General features: G+C 42.3%; 1 protein-coding gene across 1 annotated transcript in view; it reads left to right on the forward strand.

Annotated features, from left to right (window-relative positions):
• Positions 1-20,557, forward strand: part of LOC121531662 (leucine-rich repeat and IQ domain-containing protein 1) — a 54,804-nt gene extending 34,247 nt beyond the window's left edge. Inside the window, exons 17-20 of the mRNA XM_041837023.2 lie at positions 12,901-13,102; positions 13,696-13,756; positions 14,312-14,432; positions 19,827-20,557. Coding sequence (XP_041692957.1) covers positions 12,901-13,102; positions 13,696-13,756; positions 14,312-14,432; positions 19,827-19,960 — 518 coding nt within the window. The 3' untranslated portion in view covers positions 19,961-20,557. The remainder of the gene's footprint in view (positions 1-12,900; positions 13,103-13,695; positions 13,757-14,311; positions 14,433-19,826) is intronic.
• The last annotated feature ends 2,451 nt before the right edge of the window (positions 20,558-23,008 follow it).

Genomic DNA, 23,008 nt, shown 5'->3' on the forward strand with positions numbered 1-23,008 from the left:
ATAGGGAGAACCCCCCCAAAAAAATGTCTACCACTAGTATTGAACACGTGACCTTCGGATCCAGAGCCATGGGATTACAACCATCCACCGCCCCTGTCCACAACCCCCTAGCAAAACCCAAGCCAACTTGATGGTAATAGTGCTCACTGTTGCCCCTAGTGGCCGGTTTTGAAGGCATCCCCGAAGTCCTCAGGACATGGATAGACGTCCAACTTCGAAGTCAATCTTGAATGATCTCTCTGAGTTTAGCTGTCTGATTTTAGCTGTCTTTGTCCTCTAAAATGTCTCAAGTATTCCTTTGTTTTTATGTACAGTATCTTTATCCCCGTCGGCAAGCCTCAGAATACCACTGATGCTTTATACTTACAATTGCTCACGATCCTGACTGTACTAAGTTACTGGGAGCTGTAGCTTTGCATGAGTTGTACAGTGGGGAGAACAAGTATTTGATACACTGCCGATTTTGCAGGTTTTCCTACTTACAAAGCATGTAGAGGTCTGTGATTTTAATCATAGGTACACTTCAACTGTGAGAGACGGAATCTAAAACAAAAATCCAGAAAATCACATTGTATGATTTTTAAGTAATTAATTTGCATTTTATTGCATGACATAAGTATTTGATACATCAGAAAAGCAGAACTTAATATTTGGTACAGAAACCTTTGTTTGCAATTACAGAGATCATACGTTTCGTAGGTCTTGACCAGGTTTGCACACACTGCAGCAGGGATTTTGGCCCACTCCTCCATACAGACCTTCTCCAGATCCTTTCAGGCTCTGGGGCTGTCGCTGGGCAATACGGACTTTCAGCTCCCCTCCAAAGATTTTCTATTGGGTTCAGGTCTGGAGACTGGCTAGGCCACTCCAGGACCTTGAGTTGCTTCTTACGGAGCCACTCCTTAGTTGCCCTGGCTGTGTGTTTCGGGTCGTTGTCATGCTGGAAGACCCAGCCACGACTCCATCTTCAATGCTCTTACTGAGGGAAGGAGGTTGTTGGCCAAGATCTCGCGATACATGGCCCCATCCATCCTCCCCTCAATGCGGTGAAGTCGTCCTGTCCCCTTTGCAGAAAAGCATCCCCAAAGAATGATGTTTCCACCTCCATGCTTCACGGTTGGGATGGTGTTCTTGGGGTTGTACTCATCCTTCTTCTTCCTCCAAACACGGCGAGTGGAGTTTAGACCAAAAAGCTCTATTTTTGTCTTATCAAACCACATGACCTTCTCCCATTCCTCCTCTGGATCATCCAGATGGTCATTGGCAAACTTCAGACGGGCCTGGACATGCGCTGGCTTGAGCAGGGGGACCTTGCGTGCGCTGCAGGATTTTAATCCATGACGGCGTAGTGTGTTACTAATGGTTTTCTTTGAGACTGTGGTCCTAGCTCTCTTCAGGTCATTGACCAGGTCCTGCCGTGTAGTTCTGGGCTGATCCCTCACCTTCCTCATGATCATTGATGCCCCACGAGGTGAGATCTTGCATGGAGCCCCAGACCGAGGGTGATTGACCGTCATCTTGAACTTCTTCCATTTTCTAATAATTGCGCCAACAGTTGTTGCCTTCTCACCAAGCTGCTTGCCTATTGTCCAGTAGCCCATCCCAGCCTTGTGCAGGTCTACAATTTTATCCCTGATGTCCTTACACAGCTCTCTGGTCTTGGCCATTGTGGAGAGGTTGGAGCCTGTTTGATTGAGTGTGTGGACAGCTGTCTTTTATACAGGTAACGAGTTCGAACTGGTGCAGTTAATACAGGTAATGAGTGGAGAACAGGAGGGCTTCTTAAAGAAAAACTAACAGGTCTGTGAGAGCCGGAATTCTTACTCGTTGGTAGGTGATCAAATACTTATGTCATGCAATAAAATGCAAATTAATTACTTAGAAATCATACAATGTGATTTTCTGGATTTTTGTTTTAGATTCCGTCTCTCACAGTTGAAGTGTACCTATGATATAAATTACACACCTCTACATGCTTTGTAAGTAGGAAAACCTGCAAAATCGGCAGTGTATCAAATACTTGTTCTCCCCACTGTATGTAAGTAACTATCCAAATTATATACTTGAATGAATCGCTTCACAACATTTAGTTATTTGCGCCATTACTTGTGCATCGAGCTAACTTGTTATTCCCTACATACACTGTGCATGACGTTGATGTTTCTTTGTTTTGGGGGGGGGTGTAACTTGTTCTGAATTACTCTAAAGTGCCTACGACCTGCCTCTCCTTTACGACTTGGTAGCTGCAGGACGTGACCCTGACCACACCCACCTCCCCATCCAGACTGTCCAAGGCCCCCCCCTTGCAACCCCTTAAATGAGCAGATTCTCTCTCTGATATCGTAAGCCAGGGCTCTCTCCTGCCTCCCTTCTGTCCCCCTCGCCTCGATAGAGAGAGATTGGATAATGTGCTTAAAAGACCCACTTAACAGGCGTGACTCCTGATGTCCTGGAGCAGGGGAACAGGACAGGGTGTGAGGGTGGGGTGAGGGGGAAGCTGAAAGGAGGGCTATGTCTGGAGCAGGACAGGGGGCTGCATGTGGGTGGGGTGAGGAAGAGAGGCGAGGGGATGGTGGAAGGAGGACTAGTATGTTTTGACACGGGGCTGGGGGTGAGGGGAAAGTGGAAGGAGGCCTAGAATGTCTTGACACAGGGGTGGGGGTGAGGGGAAGGTGGATGGAGTACTAGTATGTCTTGACACAGGGGTGAGGGGAAGGTGGAAAGAGAGCTACAGGGCCGGGGTGAGGCAGGGGGTGAGGGAAGGTGGAAAGAGAGCTACAGGGCCGGGGTGAGGCTGGGGCTGAGAGAAGGTGGAAGGAGGGCTAACTATCTGTCTGGACTGTAATTTAACACTAACCTCCCTACTCCCCTATGAGCCATTGTGCATCCTGATCCTAACAACATCATCCCATAGACTTTCCTTGAGTTTTAAGGCGTAACAATTATATATACAGTTGAAGTCGGAAGTTTACATACACTTAGGTTGGAGTAATTAAAACTCGTTTTTCAACCACTCCACACATTTCTTGTTAACAAACTAGAGTTTTGGCAAGTCGGTTAGGACATCTACTTTGTGCATGACACAAGTAATTTTTCCAACAATTGTTTACAGACAGATTATTTCACTTATAATTCACTGTATCACAATTCCAGTGGGTCGGAAGTTTACATACACTAAGTTGACGGTGACTTTAAACAGCTTGGAAAATTCCAGAAAATGATGTCATGGCTTTAGAAGCTTCTGATAGGCTAATTGACATCATTTGAGTCAATTGGAGATGTACCTGTGGATGTATTTCAAGGCCTACCTTCAAACTCAGTGCCTCTTTGCTTGACATCATGGGAAAATCAAAAGAAATCAGCCAAGACCTCAGAAAGAAAATTGTAGACCTCCACAAGTCTGGATCATCCTTGGGAGCAATTTCCAAACGCCTGAAGGTACCTTGTTCATATGTACAAACAATAGTACGCAAATATAAACACCATGGGACCACGCAGCCGTCATACCGCTCAGGAAGGAGACGCGTTCTGTCTCCTAGAGATTAATGTACTTTGGTGTGAAAAGTGCAAATCAATCCCAGAACAACAGCAAAGGACCTTGTGAAGATGCTGGAGGAAACAGGTACAAAAGTATCTACAGTGAGGGGAAAAAGGTATTTGATCCCCTGCTGATTTTGTACGTTTGCCCACTGACAAAGACATGATCAGTCTATACTTTTAATGGTAGGTTTATTTGAACAGTGAGAGACAGAATAACAACAACAAAATCCAGAAAAACGCATGTCAAAAATGTTATAAATTGATTTGCATTTTAATGAGGGAAATAAGTATTTGACCCCTCTGCAAAACATGACTTAGTACTTGGTGGCAAAACCCTTGTTGGCAATCACAGAGGTCATACATTTCTTGTAGTTGGCCACCAGGTTTGCACACATCTCAGGAGGGATTTTGTCCCACTCCTCTTTGCAGATCTTCTCCAAGTCATTAAGGTATCGAGGCTGATGTTTGGCAACTCGAACCTTCAGCTCCCTCCACATATTTTCTATGGGATTAAGGTCTGGAGACTGGCTAGGCCACTCCAGGACCTTAATGTGCTTCTTCTTGTGCCACTCCTTTGTTGCCTTGGCCGTGTGTTTTGGGTCATTATCATGCTGGAATAACCATCCACGACCAATTTTCAATGCCCTGGCTGAGGGAAGGAGGTTCTCACCCAAGATTTGACAGTACATGGCCCCGTCCATTGTCCCTTTTGATGCGGTGAAGTTGTCCTGTCCCCTTAGCAGAAAAACACCCCCAAAGCATAATGTTTCCACCTCCATGTTTGACGGTGGGGGTGGTGTTCTTGGGGTCAGAGGCAGCATTCCTCCTCCAAACACGGGGAGTTGAGTTGATGCCAAAGAGCTCGATTTTGGTCTCATCTCACCACAACACTTTCACCCAGTTCTCCTCTGAATCATTCAGATGTTCATTGGCAAACTTCAGACGGGCCTGTATATGTGCTTTCTTGAGCAGGGCGCTGCAGGATTTCAGTCCTTCACGGCGTAGTGTGTTACCAATTGTTTTCTTGGTGACTATGGTCCCAGCTGCCTTGAGATCATTGACAAGATCCTCCTGTGTAGTTCTGGGCTGATTCCTCACCGTTCTCATGATCATTGCAACTCCACGAGGTGAGATCTTGCATGGAGCCCCAGGCCGAGGGAGATTGACAGTTATTTTGTGTTACTTCCATTTGCGAATAATCGCACCAACTGTTGTCACCTTCTCACCAAGCTGCTTGGCGATGGTCTTGTAGCCCATTCCAGCCTTGTGTAGGTCTACAATCTTGTCCCTGACATCCTTGGAGAGATCTTTGGTCTTGGCCATGGTGGAGAGTTTGGAATCTGATTGAATGATTGCTTCTGTGGACAGGTGTCTTTTATACAGGTAACAAGCTGAGATTAGGAGCACCCCCTTTAAGAGTGTGCGCCTAATCTCAGCTCGTTACCTGTATAAAAGACACCTGGGAGCCAGAAATCTTTCTGATTGAGAGGGGGTCGAATACTTATTTCCCTCATTAAAATGCAAATCAATTTATAACATTTTTGACATACGTTTTTCTGGATTTTTTTTTTGTTATTCTGTCTGTCACTGTTCAAATAAACCTACCATAAAAATTATTTTGTCAGTGGGCAAACGTACAAAATCAACAGGGGATCAAATACTTTTTCCCTCACTGTATATCCACAATAAAACGAGTCCTATATCGACATAACCTGAAAGGCCGCTCAGCAAGGAAGAAGCCACTGTTCAAAACCGCCATAAAAAAGCCAGACTACGGTTTGCAACTGCACATGGGGACAAAATCGTACTTTTTGGAGAAATGTCCTCTGGTCTGATGAAACAAAAATTGAACTGTTTGGCCATAATGACCATGGTTATGTTTGGAGGAAAAAGGGGGTTGCTTGCAAGCCGAAGAACACCATCCCAAACGTGAAGCACGGAGGTGGCAGCATCATGCTGTAGGGGTTATTTGCTGCAGGAGGGACTGGTGCACTTCACAAAATAGATGGCATCATGAGGAAGGAAGATTATGTGGATTTATTGAAGCAACATCTCAAGACATCCGTCAGGAAGTTAAAGCTTTGTCGCAAATGTGTCTTCCAAATGGACAATGACCCCAAGCATACTTTCAAAGTTGTGGCAAAATGGCTTAAGGACAATAAAGTCAATCCTATAGAAAATGTGTGGGCAGAACTGAAAAGGCGTGTGCGAGCAAGGAGGCCTACAAACCTTACTCAGTTACACCAGCTCTGTCAGGAGGAATGGGCCAAAATTCACCCAACTTATTGTGGGAAGCTTGTGGAAGGCTACCCAAAACGTTTGACCCAAGTTAAACAATTTAAAGGCAATGCTACCAAATACTAATTAAGTGTATGTAAACTTCTGACCCACTGGGAATGTGATGAAATAAATAAAAGGTTAAATAAATCATTCTCTCTACTGTTATTCTGACATTTCACATTCTTAAAATAAAGTGGTGATCCTAACTGACTTAAGACAAGGGAATTTTTACTACGATTAAATGTCAGGAATTGTGAAAATCTGAGCTTAAATGTATTTGCCTAAGGTGTACAGTGAGGGGAAAAAGTATTTGATCCCCTGCTGATTTTGTACGTTTGCCCACTGACAAAGAAATGATCAGTCTATAATTTTAATGGTAGGTTTATTTGAACAGTGAGAGACAGAATAACAACCAAAAGAATCCAGAAAAATGCATGTCAAAAATGTTATAAATTGATTTGCATTTTAATGAGTATTTGACCCCCTCTCAATCAGAAAGATTTCTGGCTCCCAGGTGTATTTTATACAGGTAACGAGCTGAGATTAGGAGCACACTCTTAAAGGGAGTGCTCCTAATCTCCGTTTGTTACCTGTATAAAAGACACCTGTCCACAGAAGCAATCAATCAATCAGATTCCAAACTCTCCACCATGGCCAAGACCAAAGAGCTCTCCAAGGATGTCAGGGACAAGATTGTAGACTTACACAAGGCTGGAATGGGCTACAAGACCATCGCCAAGCAGCTTGGTGAGAAGGTGACAACAGTTGGTGCGATTATTCGCAAATGGAAGAAACACAAAATAACTGTCAATCTCCCTCGGCCTGGGGCTCCATGCAAGATCTCACCTCGTGGAGTTGCAATGATCATGACAACGGTGAGGAATCAGCCCAGAACTACACGGGAGGATCTTGTCAATGATCTCAATGCAGCTGGGACCATAGTCACCAAGAAAACAATTGGTAACACACTACGCCGTGAAGGACTGAAAATCTGCAGCGCCCGCAAGGTCCCCCTGCTCAAGAAAGCACATATACAGGCCCGTCTGAAGTTTGCCAATGAACATCTGAATGATTCAGAGGAGAACTGGGTGAAAGTGTTGTGGTCAGATGAGACCAAAATGGAGCTCTTTGGCATCAACTCAACTCGCCATGTTTGGAGGAGGAGGAATGCTGCCTATGACCCCAAGAACACCATCCCCACTGTCAATGCTTTGGGGGTGTTTTTCTGCTAAGGGAACAGGACAACTTCATCGCATAAAAGGGACAATGGACGGGGCCATGTACCATCAAATCTTGGGTGAGAACCTCCTTCCCTCAGCCAGGGCATTGAAAATGGGTCGTGGATGGGTATTCCAGCATGACAATGACCCAAAACACATGGCCAAGGCAACAAAGGAGTGGCTCAAGAAGAAGCACATTAAGGTCCTGGAGTGGCCTAGCCAGTCTCAGACCTTAATCCCATAGAAAATCTGTAGGAGGGGAGCTGAAGGTTCGAAGTTGCCAAACGTCAGGCTCGAAACCTTAATGACTTGGAGAAGATCTGCAAAGAGGAGTGGGACAAAATCCCTCCTGACATGTGTGCAAACCTGGTGGCCAACTACAAGAAACGTCTGACCTCTGTGATTGCCAACAAGGGTTTTGCCACCAAGTACTAAATCATGTTTTGCACAGGTGTCAAATACTTATTTCCCTCATTAAAATGCAAATCATTTTATAACATTTTTTACAAGCGCTTTTCTGGATTGTTTTGTTGTTATTCTGTCTCTCACTGTTCAAATAAACCTACCATTAAAATGATAGACTGATCATGTCTTTGTCAGTGGGCAAACGTACAAAATCAGCAGGTGATCAAATACTTTTTTCCCCTCACTGTATGTAAACTTCCGACTTCAACTGTATTTAAATAGGCAGTATATACAGTGCATTCGGAAAGTATTCAGACCCTTTCCCCTTTTCCACATTTTGTTACGTTACAGCCTTATTCTAAAATTGATTTCATTAATTATTTTCCTCATCAATCTACACACAGGTGGACTCCAATCAAGGATGATCAATGGAAACAGGATGCACCTGAGCTCAATTTTGAGTATCGTAGCAAAGGGTATGAATACTTATGTAAATAAGGTATTTCTGTTTTTTATTTTTAATACATTTGCAGAAATGTCTAACAACCTGTTTTCGCTTTGTCATTAGGGAGTATTGTGTGTAGATTGATGAGAATTGTATTTATTTAATCAATTTCAGAATAAGGCTGTAACTTAACAAAATGTGGAAAAGGGGAAGGGGTCTGAATACTTTCCGAATGCACTGTACTATCTGATAAAAAAACTATGTTTTTGGAGAAAAATAAATAAAACGGTTTAATCCTTGTAAATTATATCATAAATAGGACTGGTGGAGTTATGTCACACATGCAGCTAACAAAAATATATGGAAATGTCTGCTCTACTCAAAATTATAACCAGCTAATTGCAGCATTATCGCAAAAATGGAAGAGGCAAGTGGAAGGGGGAGAAAGTAAGGAACTTGTCTGTCGGCCCTGCATTAAAGACCAAAATTGGTTAAAGAAAATTGTGATAAATAAAAAAGTATACCAGTTTCATTTACGGACCAAGAAATTGACAGCTGTGCCATACATATTGCAAAATAGTTGGGAAGAGATTTTCAATGTACCGATGAACTGATACACAAAACGACGCTGGATTCAAAACTTAGAGTTTTTCAAGTTAAATTATTATGCAAAATTCTTGCAACCAATATGTATGTTTTACAGTGGGGAAAAAAAGTATTTAGTCAGCCACCAATTGTGCAAGTTCTCCCACTTAAAAAGATGAGAGAGGCCTGTAATTTTCATCATAGGTACACGTCAACTATGACAGACAAATTGAGGAAAAAAAATCCAGAAAATCACATTGTAGGATTTTTTTAATGAATTTATTTGCAAATTATGGTGGAAAATAAGTATTTGGTCACCTACAAACAAGCAAGATTTCTGGCTCTCACAGACCTGTAACTTCTTCTTTAAGAGGCTCCTCTGTCCTCCACTCGTTACCTGTATTAATGGCACCTGTTTGAACTTGTTATCAGTATAAAAGACACCTGTCCACAACTTCAAACAGTCACACTCCAAACTCCACTATGGCCAAGACCAAAGAGCTGTCAAAGGACACCAGAAACAAAATTGTAGACCTGCACCAGGCTGGGAAGACTGAATCTGCAATAGGTACAGTGGGGAAAAAAAGTATTTAGTCAGCCACCAATTGTGCAAGTTCTCCCACTTAAAAAGATGAGAGAGGCCTGTAATTTTCATCATAGGTAAACGTCAACTATGACAGACAAAATGAGGAAAAAAAATCCAGAAAATCACATTGTAGGATTTTTAATGAATTTATTTGCATATTATGGTGGAAAATAAGTATTTGGTCAATAACAAAAGTTTCTCAATACTTTGTTATATACCCTTTGTTGGCAATGACACAGGTCAAACGTTTTCTGTAAGTCTTCACAAGGTTTTCACACACTGTTGCTGGTATTTTGGCCCATTCCTCCATGCAGCTTGGTTTGAAGAAATCAACTGTGGGAGCAATTATTAGGAAATGGAAGACATACAAGACCACTGATAATCTCCCTCGATCTGGGGCTCCACGCAAGATCTCACCCCGTGCGGTCAAAATGATCACAAGAACGGTGAGCAAAAATCCCAGAACCACACGGGGGGACCTAGTGAATGACCTGCAGAGAGCTGGGACCAAAGTAACAAAGCCTACCATCAGTAACGCACTACGCTGCCAGGGACTCAAATCCTGCAGTGTCAGACGTGTCCCCCTGCTTAAGCCAGTACATGTCCAGGCCCGTCTGAAGTTTGCTAGAGTGGATTTGGATGATCCAGAAGAGGATTGGGAGAATGTCATATGGTCAGATGAAACCAAAATAGAACTTTTTTTAAAATATTTCATAGATTTTAAACAAAAAACACTTTCTGTTTGTCATAGATGGACAGACAAACAAACTATTCTAACACTAAATATACAAATGCATTCGGAAAGTATTCAGAGCCCTTCCCCTTTTCCACATTTTGTTATGTTACAGCCTTATTCTAAAATTGATTAAATAAATACAAATCCACATCAATCTACACACAATACCCCATAAGGACAAAGCGAACATAGGTTTTTAGAAATGTTTGCAAATGTATTAAAGTAAATATTTACATAAGTATTCAGACCATTTGCTATGAGGCTTAAAATTGAGCTCAGGTGCATCCTGTTTACATTGATCATCATTGAGATGTTTCTACAACTTGATTGGAGTCCACCTGTGGTAAATTAAATTGATTGGACATGATTTGGAAAGGCACACACCTGTCTATAGAAGGTCCCACAGCATGTCAGAGCAAAAACCAAGCCATGAGGTCGAAGGAATTGTCCGTAGAGCTCCGAGACAGGATTGTGTCGAGGCACAGATCTGGGGAAGGGTACCAAAAAATCTCTTCAGCATTGAAAGTCCCCAAGAACACAGTGGCCTCCATCATTCTTAAATGGAAGAAGTTTGGAACCACCAAGACTCTTCCTAGAGCTGGCCGCACGGCCATACTGAGCAATCGGGGGAGAAGGTCCTTGGTCAGGGAGGTGACCAAGAACCCAATGGTCACGCTGACAAAGCTCCAGAGTTCCTCTGTGGACAACCATCTCTGCAGCACTCCACCAATCAGGCCTTTATGGTAGAGTGGCCAGACGGAAGCCACTTCTCAGTAAAAGAAACATGACAGCCCGCTTGGAGTTTGCCAAAAGGCACCGAAACAAGATTCTCTGGTCTGATGAAACCAAGATTGAACTCTTTGGCCTGAATGCCAAGCGTCACGTCTGGAGGAAACCTGGCACCATCCCTATGGTGAAGCATGTTGGTGGCAGCATCATGCTGTGGGGATGTTTTTCAGCGGCAGGGACTGGGAGACTAGTCAGGATCGAGGGAAATATGAATGGAGCAAAGTACAGAGAGATCCTTGATGAAAACCTGCTCCAGAGTGCTCAGGACCTCAGACGGGGGTGTCGGTTCACCTTCCGACAGGACAACGACCCTAAGCACACAGTCAAGACAACGCAGGAGTGGCTTCGGGACAAGTCTCTGAATGTATTTTAGTGGCCCAGCCAGTGCCCGGACTTGAACCTGATCAAACATGTCTGGAGAGACCTGAAAATAGCTGTGCAGCGACGCTCCCCATCCAACCTGACAGAGCTTGAGGATGTGCAGAGAAGAATGGGTAAACTCCCAAAATGCAGGTGTGTCAAACTTGTAGCGTCATACACAAGAAGTCTCGAGGCTGTAATTGCTGCCAAAGGTGCTTCAACAAAGTACTGAGTAAAGGGTCTAAATACTTATGTATCTTTTAGTACTTTTGCAAAAAATTATAAAAACCTGTTTTTGTTTTGTCATTATGGGGTATTATGTGTTTATTGATGAGGGGGAAAAGGCTTTCAGTTAACAAAATTTGGACAAAGTCAAGGGGTCTGAATACTTTCCGAATGCACTGTATTTTACAGTTCTAAGGAAGGTGAAATCTTATAGGTAGTCGTTTTATAAATTGGTTATACTGTATTTAGAAAAAATATAAGTCATTTCAAGCCTTAATCATACCGTTTTGTTGAATAGGAAAGACATCATATAAAAATGTTCATGTTTTATCATATTTGTACTGTGTACTTGAGCTTGTGTCCTCAAAGTGACTACACCTCAGCAATATATAACTATTTTTACCAGAAAGGTGAGATTTTAACCTTTCTTGTAGTATGCAGCATTACTAGTTATTGTTTATGGCCATCTCATGATAAATAATTACTTTAAGGGATTATGTAGATTACATTTTCAATTACATTTAGTTACATTTAAGAGGATATATATATATATATATATATATATATATATATATATATAAATGTAACTAAATGTAATTATAATCTATATATCACAAAGTAATTATTTATCATGAGATGTCATAAACAATAACTAGTAATGCTAAAACTATGTAAAACATACATTAGTACAGTATTTTTTATGTTCCACTAAAACATTCTGCTCCAGGAAGTGTGAAACACCATCTCCTGGCCGTACTGCCTCGAGGGAGCATTCATCACTGGACGTTTTTAGTGGGTTCTTAATTAACCCATGAAGACTGCAAGCTATAAAACCCTTTTTTCCTTTTTTAGCTGCTCGGCGAGAGCATGAAAATGAGTTAAATAAATGCGTCATTAGTTCCAGCACCGGGCTGTCAAAATTCCTTATCAATTCACGCCCAACTTAGGCCGCATTACTGTCGGCAGTGTGTTGGTGGGCCGTGGACGGGGTGCAAATGTTTACTTTGAATTACGGCCTTTATTATGGGATTTTCAGTGTTGTTCGTAAATCATCGAATGCTTTCTCTATTTGATACATTGCTCAAATTCATTAATTTTACAAGAACACACAACCACACACACGCTCACACACACGCACAGATACACACACACACACACACACATAGACACACACACGCACACACCATCAAAGGAACCCCAACCGCTCCTGGCTGTTGCGTCATTCAGCAACTCAGAGTGTATTATAGTAATGCCCCCAGAGCCCTCCAAACAAATGGCTACCTTAAGCCCCAACATAAACGCTGTGAGCTTTAGCTAAGCACTGATCTCTCTCTCCTACAGCTCGGGAGGAAAACCTTGCCTAGCACTCTACTTGTCAATCTTTGTCACAGTCCAGGCTCCCTCTGTTTATTTGTCCTTGGCCCTGTCCCAAATGGCACCTTATTCCCTATGTAGTGTATTGCCCGTAGGGCTCTGGTCAAAAGTAGTGCACTATATAGAGAATAGGGTGTTGGTGTGCACCCGTTAACACAACTGCTCTCTCTATCCTGTATAAATGATGTAAAGATGTCACCCCACATGGTGGACGTTGCAGCAGCAGGACTGAGTAAGGAAGCAGCTCTGTGATTTTCTTGTAACTGTTGTCACCAGGGATGTTTTACCGAAAGAGAGGGAGATTAACAAAAAAAATCTTGCTTGACATTTATTTGATATTTTCTGTCAAGTGCAGCTTGCCAGGCCGAACTAGCCCTGGAGGGAACAGGCAGATTGGACCAAACGCGGTTAAACCAGCAAGCACCAGGGAGGGTGGACCAAATGCTGGTGAACCAGGATGCAACAGAGCAAGTGGACCAAACGCTGGTGAACCAGGAACGAACTTACCAGTGGCTCCACACCCAGCCTGTGCACTCTGACAGCAGACGCCCAGAGAGGTGAGGTTCTCTACAGCTGATACACACCAGTACATGATATTGTATATGTCTGCAACTCATGTTCAACATACAGAATAAAAATAATGTTGTACAGTAGGTAAGATGACATTATTGTAGATGATATATACATGCAGGTGATGGGGATGAAAGGGATATTACATGTTTATTACATAAACAAATGTACAAAGTTGGCAGAAAGTATTGGCCCATTATAAAGGCTAATGTTCTAGAATCTAATTGTTTTAGAACATTATGTCCCAAGAACATTTAAAACAATTAAATGACTTCTTTATACAGAAATTATCATTTAGGAAATATATTTAAATATAAAACAAGAATACAGACAGTTTTTATTTTATTTTTAATATCTAGCATTTTGGTGAAAAGAATAACGAGCTGGTAGGATCGGTAACAAATGCAATGGATGCGGGGGGCTATGACATATAAAATAAAATATTGGGATTGTGATAGTAGTTAACTGAGAGCCAGTAATGCCACTGATCTGATGTTTATGCTGTGATAGATCCGAGATCATTTGTGTTGGAGTGAAACCACTAATAGCAGAGTATTGAAACCTTTCTGTCTGTCTGCAGTGATGGTTTCCTCCCAGAGATTGACCCAGACATACTGAAAGGAGGCAGAGTGCAGCTCGTGGTGAGCTATTTATTTTGACTCACTGTTACATTCCTCCTACGACTGATTCACTTTCACTGAGTAATTGACTCTCATTCTGTCTGTATCTTGGTTGCGGAGAAAGTCCATGGAAGTATGTATTGTTTACATTTCAAGTTTATATTCAAGTTTCACTCTATAGTTCGTTTCCCATTCCGCCTAGACTTTAAGGCCTTTCTTTTTCGAAAGGCTTATTTCCAGTGTAACGACACTTTCAATTTGATCAACTCACGGCAATTTCTTCATTTGATTTGTAGAAATACCAGTGTCAGTGCCGTGTGGTTTGTGTAGACCAGAGAATGATATTGATGCTCGTCAGCTCTTTGAAGTTAAAAACCGCAGGTCTCCCTGTGCAGTTTGAATTATGTTCACTGTCAAAAAATAACCACCTCCTTTCCCTTTCCTCAGCTACACACTGCCTTTCCGCTTTGAGCACATGAGCGCTTAGTTGTTGTTGAATGTTTTCAAAATGTTGGGGCCAGTTGCGTGAGAAAAGTCATGTTTGACCTTATTTGAACAGTGTGTGTGTGTGTGCAGGCTGTAGCAGGGTACAGAGAAGGTACAGACCAGGCCCCAGTGTCGCGGGCCAGCGGAACGTCAACCTCCCCGCCTCGCAAAGAACACAATCAAGCTCGGAGAAACTTTATGGGGCAAATAAGTGAGTTTTAAATTTTTACTTCAGACTCACTATTTAGCAGGGTTGGGGTCAATTCCATTTCAATTCTGGAAGTAAACTGAACTTTCAATTCACATTTTCCTTAATGCATATTAATGAGGAAGATTTGGAATTGGAATTTCTGTTTATTTCCTGAATTTAATTCATTTAAATGTTATTGACCCCAACCAAGGTACTATTTAGTCATCTATTACCTGTTGCTGCATATACGCACCACTAAGCATTTAGTTCAACATACACGTTTTGTGTGTGTTTACCACTATTTCATATTTAATTAAATGTGTCAATTTGTTAATATATTCTGAAGATTTGATCATTGGAATATTTGTCCATTGCAAGAAAATGTAAGATTTTCCTATCCAATGCTTATTCCATTATTTGGTTTTTAGGTTTAAATTAGCAGGAATATTTTTTCGGCCCTCCATTGAAATGTCACTAAAGACAGAAAAAAATCTATATCACTGAAAGTAAGAGGGAATAACCTGAGAGGATTGAATCACTGAGGTCAAAAATTAGCAGAGATATGTGACCGTGCGTGTGTGTGAGAGGCAGTATGATAGCAGGCACATGTGAGCATTGGACCTATCTAGAAAGACAAAAGTGTTGTATAATGAAAACCAATTGCTGATAAGCACTTTTTCAATGATCTAACTGTAATCACTGTAGCTTTAGGATGAGATGAGCCGCCTGGACAGCGCACGTTCCAAACAGACTACTGTAATAAATCAGATAAAACGAGGTGTGTGTGTTATGTCTGTCTGTGTGCGTGTGTTGTAAGTGCATCTGTGTGCGTTGTGTGTGTGTGTGTGTGTGGCAGAGCGGGGATAATCGGTCCGGCTTAGTGTCCCGGGTCGATCGGGAGCTTGGAGCGGGGTCGGGAAGGGGACAGAGCTCTGTTCCTCGACAGGAAACAGGCAGAAAAGTCATTTTCAGAGAAGAATGACTGGCCCTTCTGTCAGACAGCCTTCTGCACAGGAGTTTGAGTGACAAAGATGCTTCTGACAGACACAGGCAGGACACAAACAGATGACCAGATTAAACAAGCTTCAGGAATCTAAAAAAGAAGACAAATACTGTTCCTTCCTAACGAAGCTAAATTAGATTCCGATGATGATTTCTAAATGATATCCACGAGGGCAGTGACTCGCTGCGTGATAAAGGCACGTTGTTGTAGGATTTAGAGCGGGGGTGAGGAGGTAAGAGAAATACTTTCTGTGCGGCTCTGTGATCAAACAACACTTAGTACATTTAAGTATGTATGTGTAAGCGGGGCAAATTTTTCAAGCCAATTGGATATTTCCTAAACTGGGAAACTGCATTAAATTAGCCAAAAATCTAAAAGTTATTTCATGGATAAATGGTGCAGCTCTTAGCTGGCAACTCAGCAAAGAAAAGCAGTAGGACCATAGACTGGAAGCTCTCTTTTGAAAATTTGTATAAGCAGGGGGAATCTATGCCAGTTTAAAGCAGCAACAATATCTTATTTATCAGAAAACAAATTTAAATATTTAATTTGCCTCTGAAGGAGTGTAGAGACTACATCAAAGTCAAGCTTTAAAGTCAGGGGTTCACTTAGCTTGCCATGGCAGTAAAGACTATGTAAAAACTCTATAACCTATTGCAATGTGATACCCACCGCTCGCTGGGGCGGTGCCATGAAGTGCGTTTTCAGCCCCACTAAATATTTTCATTACTTGTGCAGAGGAAACCACTTAAGTTACCTATCTACTGCCTCAATGTTGTTCCCATTCAAAGCTAATAGGAGTAAAACGACTGAAAAGGATTTGTTTGGTCACAGCGGTCGAGGGAATGTGCGGCCATTTATTTATTTACCTACTTTTTAATAGCATGACCGCCGAAAATTGCAACTAAATTACCAACATGTGTGTCAATAAAGACAAGATTTGTTTTGGCCTCTGTTTTTGATTCGGAAAAACCAAACAAATAAATATTTTATTTACCAACATTTCAACACACAAGTTCTGAAAAGTTTCTCCAAATGAGCACAAAATGACCCCTATGGCTGAGGGTTTTAATATTTTTTTGAAGGATCAAACCATTCAGATGGAAATAAGATGTGGCCACAGATACTCAATATTATATTTAGGATGGTTTAATATTAAAAGGGGAGTCTTAAAACATTTACATTTTAGTAATATTGACAGATTTTTTTCACCTAGTCGGCACGGGGATTCAAACCAGCGACCTATCGGTTACTGTCCCAACGCTCTTATCCGCTAGGCTACCTTCGAAAAGTTATTTGACTGACAATAAATGTGTAGAGATCAAATCGTGTGTGAAGGCGTTATATTTTCTCTACAATGAATCATAAAAAATAAACATACAGATGATGATACGCTATGTGGGACACCAGCCGTGCAGGTATTAGGGAGCTGGTCAGTACCTGTAATGTGTGCTGTTCTTCAGCCCCCCACCACCTCCCCGTGATCCTCCCCGCTGCTGAGCTCCCTGTGTGGGGCTTGTCTGGCTCACTGTGGCCCTGTGGCCTGGCCGGTACACGTGGAACACATCATACCCACAGACACGCTCCCTTTGTTCCTCTGTTTGGAGAGCTTAGTTCTGATCCCCAGGTGAAATGGAACAGCCTCCCCTACAGCTGACTGTTAACAGAGCAACACTCAGAAAGAGTGGAGTTTAGTGCATACGCTACATGAGGAGCTGTCCATGCAATGCAGTTGTGTGGTAGCCTGGGCTATACAAAGTAGTTGCTATAATGTATGCTATATATACACTATATATACAAAAGTATTTAGACACCCCTTCAAATTAGTGGATTCGGCTATTTCAGCCACTTACATTTGACCGGGGCAGCTCTAGCAGGGCAGACATTTTACGAACTGACGCTTGGCATTGCACATGGTGATCTTAGGCTTGTGTGCAGCTGCTCGGCCATGGAAAGCCATTTCATGAAGCTCCCGACGAACAGATCTTGTGCTTACGTTGCTTCCAGAGGTAGTTTGGAACTCGGTAGTGAGTTTTGCAACTGAGGACCTGTCAGCAACAGGTGTATAAAATCGAGCACACAGCCATGCAATCTCCCTAGACAAACATTGGCAGTTGAATGGCCTTACTGAAGAGCTCAGTGACTTTCAATGTGGCACCGTCATAGGATGCCACCTTTCAAACAAGTCAGTTCGTAAGTGCTGTTATTGTGAAGTGGAAACGTCTAGGAGCAACAACGGCTCAGCTGCGTAGTGGTAGGCCACACAAGCTCACAGAACGGGACCGCCGATTGCTGAAGGTCGTAGCGCATAAAAATCGTCTGTCCTCAGTTGCAAAACTCACTACCGAGTTCCAAACTACCTCTGGAAGCAACGTCAGCACAATAACTGTTCATCGGGAGCTTCATGAAATGGCTTTCCATGGCCGAGCAGCCGCACACAAGCCTAAGATCACCATGTGCAATGCCAAGCGTCAGCTGGAGTGGTGTAAAGCTTGCCGTCATTGGACTCTGGAGCAGTGGAAACGCGTTCTCTGGAGTGATGAATCACGCTTCACCATCTGGCAGTCCGACGGATGAATCTGGCTTTGGCGGATGCCAGGAGAATGCTACTTCTCCGAATGCGTAGTGCTAACTGTAAAGTTTGGTGGAGGAGGAATAATGGTCTGTGGCTGTTTTTCAGGGTTCGTGCTAGGCCCCTTAGTTCCAGTGAAGGAAAATGTTAACACTACAGGATGCAATGACATTCTAGACAATTCTGTGCTTCCAACTTTGTGGTAACAGTTTGTGGAAGACCCTTTCCTGTTTCAGCATGACAATGCCCTCGTGCACAAAGCGAGGTTAATACAGAAATGGTTTGTCGAGATTGGTGTGGAAGAACTTCACTGGCCTGCACAGAGCCCTGACTTCAACCCCATCGAACACCTTTGGGATGAATTGGAACGCCAACTGCGAGCCAGGCCTAATTGCCCAACATCAGTGCCCTACCTCACTAATGCTCTTGTGGCTGAATGGAAGCAAGTCCCCGCAGCAATGTTCCAGCATCTAGTGGAAAGCCTTCCCAGAAGAGTGGAGGCTGTTATAGCAGCAAAGGGGGGACCAACTCCATATTAATGGCCATGATTTTGGAATGAGATGTTTTTAAGTGATAATGCCCGAGAAGCCTGTGTTTGGAGAATATAGGAAGTATTGGCACAGGTGTTGTTAGGCCCGAGACAAAGTCTATTATATTGGCCGGCAAACCGTGCCAATATATCCTCCAAACACCAGCTTCGAGGGCATTATCACTTTTATACAACGGGTTACCAACATATTCAAATAATGATTGACATATTTTCATTAAAAACGTTATTTTTATGAATTTATTCATACTATTTCATCCTTCCACAAGATATAGTCCCGACACAAATCTAGGGTTGCTACCCAATCCGGCTGGTCGTTCGTTCTATCGGTTCCATTGCCAGAGACGCAACCCAGTCGTTCAGTCTTTTTGTTCTGTCTCTGTTCTAAATGTTCCATACTGGCTGGCAACGTTCTTATCCCTTGCTTTCTAGCTAGCCAACTACGGCTAACTTACAGTCACGTCAAACAGTGCAGCCAGAATAACAATGAGGTAGCTGCATTTGCATTTATTTAAGCTGTTTTCTAGTGACTTTTATTTGGATACATCCATAACAATGAGCTAATGATGCGTGACTTCACGTGGCATAGAAAATATGCTCTCTCGTCAGGACACTGTTGTTTGATATCTAGCAAACAACACAGGTAACACAATCACTTCAAACTGAAGCTGGAAAGACTTCGAACTAGCTGGACTTTGTTTCATTTGACCTGTTTTCTATTGATAGTTATTTGTATATATACATCAAAATTATGCTGATTCATGATTTCGACTGGCTGAGAAAAGCTGTCTGCCTGTCTGTCTCATCCCGACACGTTCATTACTATGGGAGAGCTGGAAATCGAATGTAAATATTGAAACAATGTTGTAAATGTCGGAGAGACTGACAGCAAGGTTTATACAAATCTCCGCTGTTGAAAACTAAATGTTAGTCTAAAAGAAATGTGAGATAATGTCTAGATGCTTTTTATAGTGGAGATCAAGTTTATAAATTGCTTGGCTGGGCTGATGAGATGGAACAGAGTAAATAGGCATTTTATCGTCATAGATCTTTAGCCGGTGGTAACTTGTGGAATAGACACCGGCTGGAATGCGGTTTTAACCAATCAGCATTCAGGATTAGACTCACCCGTTGTATAAAACTACAGTAAATTATGTGTTTCGATATGTTTATCTGCAGGCAAAGAGCATTAGGGCATAAATACTTTATATTGGGAAATGTTAATATGTGATATGCTAATATATCTTGCAGTTTTGTTAGATTTTTATTTTGTGTCTTTCTCTTTTTCTGCAGACAAAGAAGCACCTTCTCCCCAAAGAGTGACCTCTGCCTCATCTAAAAAAGAGCGCATGTCTTTCCGGGATAACCCTGTCCAGATGAGTGGTGGCTGGGGAGGGGGCAAAAAAAGGGACAAACTGCACAAGTAACAAGACATTTGTTAATTACCAAGAAACGGGTTTAGCTGCATTCACTGTATGTCCAAAACAGTAAGCATGACAACCATCATTCTGTTCACAGTAACTTTTTGACAGTCACATACAGTATATGCATTATGTTGACATTTCATTCTGATGTGAAACGTTTTACTTTCATCCCCCAAAAAGTTTTGATTGTCATTCATCTCCTACGCTAAAATTCCTTGCAGCTGCCTTTTCCCTCTCAGATCGGGCTCGGCCTCCGTGGGTCTTCTGAAAATGAATTAAAAGCAATGGGAAAAGCCCAGCCCAAATATCTGCAGGCGCTTTCATGCTGGTCATTATGCTCGGATATCGCTGCCTTAATGCGACCTCAGCCAACACCGGAAAGCATGGAGCAAAGTCCCAAAACGCTCAACAAATGACACGCTTAATATGCAGACAATGGTTGGAAATAAGAAACAGGACCTTTCTATTCTAATTGTTGGGATGTTTGTATTTTGATTTGATTTATATTTATTTTACTAGCTTTCCTGACAGGTCTCTGCTGCTGTGGTATAGTGTCCTTTTGGTAAAATAAAATATAGATTTAGAATTGGGTCACGTGTGGCTGAGTTGGTAGAGCATGGCGCTTGCAATGCCAGGATTGTGGGTTTGATTCCCACGGGGGACCAGTATTGGGGAAAAAAGTATGAAAATGTATGCACTCACTACTGTAAGTCGCTCTGGATAAGAGCATCTACGTAAAAGTAGAAGGTGTCTTATCTTAGATGTTGCATATTGTATCTAAGAAAACTTTTTCTTTTTAATGCTACTTGTTGCTTGCTTTAGTTGATGAAGTGGCACTTTTACTCAGCTGTTAATAATCAAGGTACATACATTCGAGATTCTAAAATAATGATTAAATTCAAGTTTCTTTCTTGATTTTACTATTATATACACTGAGTGTACAAAACATTAGGAACACCTGACATAAACTGACCAGGTGAATCCAGGTGAACGCTATGATCCCTTATTGATGTCACTTGTTAAATCCACTTCAATCAGTGTAGATGAAGGGGAGGAGAGGTTAAAGAAGGAGTTTTAAGCCTTGAGACAATTGAAACATGGATTGTCTATGTGTGCCATTCAGAGGGTGAATGGGCAAGACAAAATATTTAAGTGCCTTTGAACAGGGTATGGTAGTAGTTACCAGGTGCACCGGTTTGAGTGTGTCAAGAACTGCAACGCTGCTGGGTTTTTCATCCTCAACAGTTTCCGGTTTTTTATCAAGAATGGTCCACCACCCAAAGGACATCCAGCCAACTTGACACAACGCTTTAGACACCTTGTAGAGTCCATGCCCCCGACGAATTGAGGCAGTTCTGAGGGCAAAGGGGGTGCATCTCAATATTAGGAAGGTGTTCCTAATATTTTGTACACTCAGTGTACATACAGTAAACAGTAGTCTGCAGATTTGGACTAACATTGTGGATTCATTATCCAGAGATGTTGCCAGACAGTGTGTCAGAACGGCCGCAGCTTTGAGTAGAGCGCAAACATTGGTGTAACAATTATGTTGTTGTTTTTTTATTACCAGCTGCACATTACAATGGTTCTTGTTCTGTGTATTTGAATTTGGATTTCAGATTCCGTCCGTCCACAAACACCGCCCTACCGGAGCGGCCAACCCCAGGGTTGAAGGTTCCTTGCTGGTCTGTTGGCTGTAAATGATCTGTTAATGGATGTGAAAACAAATAGATGGAGCTGGAGAGGAGATTGGCTCCCTGGCAGGAAATGCTTGTCCCTCTATTTCATTTCTCCACCCTTCACTTTCATATTTCTCTCCCTGGTCTCTGGTGGTGTTTTGACTGTATTAAGCCGATCAGGAATTTAGTCTACAGACAGAACCAGTGCTGTATCATGACTAGTGCCAGTCGTGCTGGTGGTGGTCCTGCCTGGCCCATTAGGACTGTTATGGTTTGAAACCCAAAAGCACTGTCCTCCTTCAGGGGGAGATTGAACTCCTGTCCCCCTCGGGAGAAGCCTGGAGCTTTTACCTGGATATGATTTTATCTTCTGGCCCATAGCATGGTGTTATCAGCCAATATTTGGAATTGGTGAGGATTCTATAGTTTACCCTGTCCACCATACAATGTCTTCCCATATGTTAGTTGTTGTTTTGCTTGAATTAGGATTCTACAACATCGACTAATACAGGTTTTAGACCACTCATTCTAAGGACTTTTCATAATGCTCAGTATGTACTCACCTAAATACCCTTACGTGTGTTGTTAGGATTGGGTGTGTCTGTCCCAATTGGTTTATCCCCCATTATTATCTTTAACAGGACATTGTTCAATTCTGACTGTATACTGTTTTTCATTATAAAGTAGTGGAGGAATTCACTCCCCAACTAAACGCCTGGCTGCACACAATGTCTTCAGGTCCTGTATCCGTTTGTTTTCCTAATAGATTTCATTATACGTAATCACCCCAAGCTCACATTTGTGGTGAAATAAGTGTGCCATATATTAGTCATTTAGACAAGATATTAGGGGGTTGAGAGAGAGAAGAGATCATGATGTGAGTGTCTGTCTGTAGTGGGGTGACCCAAACAGTGTGTCAGATATGCAGATTGACGTTTATTGTCATGAGTCTTGTCCTGGAGACAGAACTGAGAGATTTCCCCTTAGGCCAGCTACAAAGTCAAAATTGGCTATATTATTAAAATTCATTAAAAAACACAAATGTGCTTTTTGGTCTTAATTTAAGGTAATGTTAGGCAATAGGGTTAGCAGTGTGGTTAAGGCTAGGGTTAGGGTTAGGTTTAAAATCAGATTGTATGACTTTGTGGCTGTGCCAGCTAGTGACCACTCTGCAGGAAAGCCTCCAGAACAAGATTCATGATGAAAAACGCTAACCTGCATAACAGATACAGGAGGAGGCCTAAAGAGAGGAGCCCTGTGTCAAACTGTTGTTCTCTTGTTCTCTAGTCTATCTAGGCCAATGACTGTATGAATGGACAAAGCCATCGATCACGTGATGCCATTCATTCCTATATGAAGACTCAATAGCGCA

This window comes from Coregonus clupeaformis, chromosome 19 (assembly GCF_020615455.1).
Source record: "Coregonus clupeaformis isolate EN_2021a chromosome 19, ASM2061545v1, whole genome shotgun sequence".
NCBI lineage: Eukaryota > Metazoa > Chordata > Actinopteri > Salmoniformes > Salmonidae > Coregonus > Coregonus clupeaformis.